Source organism: Mus caroli, unplaced genomic scaffold, assembly GCF_978045245.1.
Source record: "Mus caroli unplaced genomic scaffold, Mus_caroli_1 scaffold_5, whole genome shotgun sequence".
Taxonomy (NCBI): domain Eukaryota; kingdom Metazoa; phylum Chordata; class Mammalia; order Rodentia; family Muridae; genus Mus; species Mus caroli.
Window position 1 is genome coordinate 29,502,228 of NW_028227260.1, and position 5,909 is coordinate 29,508,136.

General features: G+C 42.1%; 1 protein-coding gene across 2 annotated transcripts; it reads right to left on the reverse strand.

The window, feature by feature from the left end:
* Positions 1–273: 273 nt before the first annotated feature.
* Positions 274–876, reverse strand: LOC147004514 (large ribosomal subunit protein eL29-like). Of its 2 annotated transcripts, XM_085837566.1 has the most exons (2): positions 473–876; positions 274–430 (listed from the first exon to the last, which is right to left on the reverse strand). In XM_085837566.1, the coding sequence occupies exons 1-2, from the start codon at positions 872–874 to the stop codon at positions 392–394; spliced, it is 441 nt and encodes a 146-aa protein (XP_085693692.1). In that variant the 5' UTR covers positions 875–876; the 3' UTR covers positions 274–391. The 2 variants fall into 2 exon arrangements, with proteins under 2 accessions (XP_085693692.1, XP_085693691.1); XM_085837565.1 differs by having other exon boundaries at positions 274–876.
* Positions 877–5,909: the final 5,033 nt, after the last annotated feature.

A 5,909-nucleotide genomic window follows, 5' to 3' on the forward strand; every position in this document is an offset into this window, starting at 1 on the left:
AAAGGATTTGCTTCTGCACAATGTCTAGAGAACAGAGAAAGAGCTAAAATCAGAGGCACTGGAATGTCAACAATAGCTGCCTGTGGTGGGAGTCTGTGTTCTCCACACTATTAAGTTTGTGTCGTGAAAATGCACAGATAGAAGGGGAAAGCTGAGAGAAAACTTGCTCTTGGATGGCAAAGTCGTGGGTGAGCTGTGAGGATTCATCATCCCATCCTACACCATCAGTTTCCTAAAATCATCTTGTATTGCCTTTCCAATAAAACATTTTTTAACAGATCTTGCCTGAGTTTATTTGTAAGAACAGCATAGGACACTGGTCATCTGCAAATAGTGTGTGGGGAAGTGTGTCACAGCAGTCCGTCTGTCTTCACACTGGCAGGAGCCTTTTCTATGGGGCCTTCACAGGGGCCTGTGCACCTTTGGGGGCCTGAGCACCTTTGGGAGCCTGGGCTGGAGCTGAAGCCTGGGCCTTAGCTGGAGCTTTGGCCCCTGCCTTGGTTTGGACCTTAGGCTTCGGTTGGCAGAGCCTCTGACCCTTGGCCATGTAGCTTCGAATCTGCTTCCCAAGCTTAGGGTGAGCGATGAAAGCCAGCCACTTGAGTTTGGGGCCTTTTGGCATCTTGGGCTTGATGGCCTGCGGCTTCACCAGGGCCTTGATGGCCTCTGCGCACGCACTCACTGCCTTTGCATTGTTGGCCTGCATCTTCTTCAGGCCTTTCTTGTTGTGCTTCTTGGCAAAGCGCATGTTCCTTAGAAACTTGGGGTCAACCCCCTTAAGAGATTCATATCTTTGCGACCAGGGTTTCTTGATGCCATTTCTGTGCCATTTGAGGGACTGGTTGTGTGTGGTGTGGTTCTTGGACTTGGCCATGTCTGCACCTTCAGGAAAGACACGAGATCAGCTCTGGGCTTCCCCAGACCCGCACACCTCTGCAGCTCTGAGGGTAACCAGCGGCTCCCGCAGCGCCTGAGACAGGAAGAGAAAGAGCCCAATAAAACATTTATATGGGCAAACCATGATAACCCTGGCAATCAAGAAAACTAAAACACAGCCGGGCGTGGTGGTGCACGCCTTTAATCCCAGCACTCGGGAGGCAGAGGCAGGCGGATTTCTGAGTTCGAGGCCAGCCTGGTCTACAAAGTGAGTGCCAGGACAGCCAGAGCTACACAGAGAGACCCTGTCTCAAAAAACCAAAAAAAAAAAAAAAAAGAAAGAAAAAGAAAACTAAAACAAACAAACAAAACAAACAAACCCAAAAAGCAAAAAACAAAGACAAACAAACAAACAAAAAGCAACTTTCTCCTTTCATTCCTTTTCTCTAACACCCAATATATCTCCTCCAGAGGTAAGCACTGTCAACACTTTAGTTGGAAGCCTTCTACAGATGAACTATGTTAACTTAAGGAACAGGAAAACACGTGTGAATTTTGTGTGAAGCAAACCTTACTTGCGATAGAAGGTTGAAAAAACACTAACTTTGGAGTAAAATGAAGAAATATTTAAAGATCCAAGTTGCTGGCTATAAGAGGCTGTGACTTCTCTGAGGTCAGCTGTCCTGAAAAGAGAAAAAGCAGGGGGGAGGAGAAGGCAGGGGTATTAAAAAGTGGAAATTCTTGAAGACAAGGACTTGATGCCACTATTAACACTCTGATTCTTATTACTACTTTCACTTTCATGATTTTTTTGAGACAGAATTCTGTCTCAAAGACAGGATATATTCCTGACTGTCCTAGAGTGCTCGATCTAGCTCTAGCTCTCTCTCTCTCTCACTCCCTCCTTCCCCCTCCACTTCACCCTCCCCTCCCTCGCCCCTCCCCTCTCTCTCTGGCTTGTGGATCAGATGTATGCTCTCAGCTATTGCTCTAGTGCCTTGCCTGCCTGCCTGCCTGATGCCCCACTCACTGACATGATGCTCATGGATCCTAATCCTTTGAAACTGTGAGCAAGCCCCTTCACAGCAGTAGAAAAGTAGCTAAGACAACATCCTAGGACTACCTACACAGGGTTGACACCACCCACAATAGACTGGGTTCTCTCACACCAATCATTAATCAACAAGTATCCCACAAGCTTGCCTTATGGGGCATTTTATCAATTGGGTTCCCTCCTTTCTGATGACTATAGTTTGTGTCAACTAACAGCAGCAGCAACAACAAAAACCCTCATTAACACAGACTCCCATTTTTCTGTAGTGCACACCAGAGTCATGCACTACTGTGCTAAGCTTTATGTGGGTTCTGGGGATCTGAACTTTGGTAGTCGGACTTGTATGAACAGTGTTTTCCCAATTCCCTAACCACTCTATCCCTTTAAAAGTAGTGTCTTCTGTCCACTATTTATTTTTTATTTAATTTTGTCAATTTAATACATGTTTGAAATGTTCTGTTATGGTTGTGTTTGTCTGTGGGCCACCTATCTGCACATGTATCCTCTGAGGTCAGGCAAGGGCATTGGATCCCCTGGGACTGGAGTTACAGCCAGCAGCTCACAGCCTTGTGAGTGCTAGGAATCAAAGCCCTATTTTCTGGAAATACACCCAGTGTTCTTAACTACTGAGCCATCTCTCCAGCATCCCATCACTCATTTCTCTGTGAAAGTAGGTTGTTTCCTTTTAACACTGGTATATTTACCGTACCTTTTAATTTTTATGTAAAAAAGTAAATTTCTGAGAACTTTCAAAATGGGCAGACACTAAGATCTTCTGGTTTACACTTCTATCCTGGATTACGCTTATAGCATCCTATTTGAGATTTGTCTATTTTCTATTTGATGGTCCCCAAGGACAAACTTAACATTTTCCATAGTTACCCATCTCCATATTTCATTTTTCATTTCTCCTTAGTCTATCAATCAACAAACATCTCCTCGAGCATTTGCCAGACCAAAGCACCATGTTGAAAATATGTGTTGGAACAAAGTAAATGTCCAATAATGGATGAATGAATAGCCAAACTGTAGAGCAGGAGATATAGTCCAGTTGGTACAGTACTTAACTAGCATTCATTAAATCCTGGTTCTAGCTCAACATCCCATAAGCCAGATGTGGTGGCATATTCCCGTAATACCAGGAGTTAAGAAGTAGAGACAAGATGATAAGTCCCAGAATCAGCTTCCCAGTGGGTTCAATGAGTTCCAGCTTCGAAATCCTAAGTCCCTGTCTCAAAAAATAACGTGCATGTGGATTCACGTGTGAGTGCATGCTTGTGTGTGTGTATTTGTATGTGCATTTGTATGTGTATGCACGTTTTTGTGTTCACATACACCATAGGGAACATATGTTGGTTAGAGGACAACTTGTAGAAGTGGTTCACTCCTACCACGTGAGGCCTGGCTCCAGGATTGATGAAAACCATCTTTACCTACTGATCTGCTTTCTCAGCCTCAAAGCTTATCTGAGCTATTAGTATTAATATTGTACAGGGGTAGGATGTATTTAGATGAAAAAAATACTAAATCTTCATTTTCTTCAGTCTCCAACTTAAAATGAGATGTTTCACTTACAAAGGCAAAGAACAGACCATAGTATTACTACTACCAGAGGCTATGATTTCCCATCCATAGAAATCAAAAATAGTTGCATATCCATTGTACATCACGAGTGTGTAGTGCTTGTGTGTATGTGTATTATCATATTTCTCTCTCTCTCTCTCTCTCTCTCTCTCTCTCTCTCTCTCTCTCTCTCTCTTTGTGTGTGTGTGTGTGTGTGTGTGTGTGTGTGTGTGTGTGTAGAGGCCAGAAGTTGTTTTGTAGGTCACGTACTACCTTACCTCTGGGAACATGGTCCCCTCACTGAATACATGGTTAGAATGGCTGGCCAGAAAGCTCTGGTGATCCACCCTCAGCACCCTCCCTTCCATCTGGATGCTTGTCTCCAGACTCCATCTCCTGCCTAAGATGAGAGAGTCTTGTGGTAGCATGCCAGATTTTACTTGTTTGTTTGTTTCTTTCTTTTTTTTTTTTAACATGGGTGCTGCCATGCTTGCGTTTTTTATATTGGAGATCTTAACCCAGGCCCTCATACATCAGGAACATTACTGACTGATGCAGCTCTCCTGCCCTAGAAATAATTCAGTTTTATGTCACATTACTGCTCTTTTGATTATCTTTAACTATATTCCCATCTATCATTCTGAAGTTATCACAGTTATCATAGCTGCATCTAGAATCCTATTTTTTTATATTAACCAGGCACTTCTATGATTTTCTACTTTGTACATCTTAAAGTCTGCACTTCAGTATAATTGATTTCCTTTGTAATCGTCTGTGTTTTATCTAAGAATACCATTTTGACAAGGTGTTTCTAAGCTTCCCTATACTGTCATAATGATGTGTGGCACAAAATAGGAAAAAAAATGTTATGAGCAGCCTGATCTAGATTTTGTACCATTACCAGCTTTACAAATCTGTGACACAAAGGTGTGTGAGTTTTAATGAATCTGATTTCCCCCTGTGAGGAGAAGCTAACAAAATTAAGTATTGATGATATGAAATGAACTTGCCTACAACTCCCTTGGAAATATTGATTTGAACCTAACTAGACTCTATGTGCTTAAAGGGGAGCTACTTACAGTCCAGGTGTGCTGTATCTTCTCTTTCTAGCTCAGTTTTCTGATATATTAAATGAGAGTGATGGTAGCATCAAACTCAGAAGGTTGTTGGGATAATTCATTTGGATGATGCTATATAAAGCACTTGGCTTAATACATGGCTCATAAGCCAGGTTTGGTGGCGCACGCCTTTAATCTCAGCACTCTAGGCAGAGGCAGGCGGAACAAAGTGAGTTCCAGTACAGCCAGGGCTATACAGAGAAACCCTGTCTCAGAAAAACAAACAAACAAACAAACATGGCTCATGATGGTCCTTCGAAATTCCAGCTATAATAATATTATACTAAGGTCATCAATTTCCTTCTTGGTGTCCCACAGTATAAATAAAGCCTTTCAATATATTAGGCAGTAAATCATTGGATGCATATATGCCTCTGTACAACCTTCTTAAAACTTTGTAAATATTTGACAAGCCTTCATTTAAAAAGTCACCTAATGGATAAGAATATAAGCTCTAAAGTTAGAAAATTGTTTAAGTTCAAACCCTGACTCCATCAGGGATCCTTTGTGTAACCTGAGAGCATCTTTAATTTATCCAAGTCTGCATCATCACCTAAATCATACGTATTTCATAGTACTATTGTGAGAAAGTAAATAATAGTGGATGCACATACATATATGATGTGTGCATTTGTGCTCATAGTTAGCATTCAATAAATGATATTAATCCTTTTCTTAATGGTTATCTAAAGCAAGGTAGAATTGTGAGACAGATAGATTTGTGGTTCGCTGATTTTAGCCAGGGTCTTTTATATAGGCCAAAGTCACTTTGAGTAGATTGCAGATGTAAGGCACCACACTAGGCTCAGGACAAAATTTTCTTTAATGCTTTTTTTTACACTGGGCCCCCTAAGACGTGGGTTCTAAATCTCTTTCCAACTCTGGATTTCTATCTCTCATATTTTATCCTCCAATAACACAAAACTTGTTTGAAATTCACACAGGGGGCCGGGCGTGGTGGCACACGCCTTTAATCCCAGCACTCGGGAGGCAGAGGCAGGCGGATTTCTGAGTTCGAGGCCAGCCTGGTCTACAGAGTGAGTTCCATGACAGCCAGGGCTATACAGAGAAACCCTGTCTGGGAAAAAAAAAAAAAGAAATTCACACAGGATCCCAACATACTATTCTCATGCATAGGCCTCACTCTACTGGTCCCTGGGTTTTAAGGATTCTACTTACGGATTTTGTGTTTTATGATGGTGCAAAAGTCAATATGTATTTGGTAGAAACTCTACTTCAAATTTAGGATTTGCATGATGGGCAGCTCCCAGTAAGCCATATGACTAGGAGGGTCATAT

Coding starts and splice junctions, on each gene's coding strand:
- LOC147004514 (XM_085837565.1), bottom strand. CDS start 874: ATGGCCAAGTCCAAGAACCACACCACACACAACCAGTCCCTCAAATGG.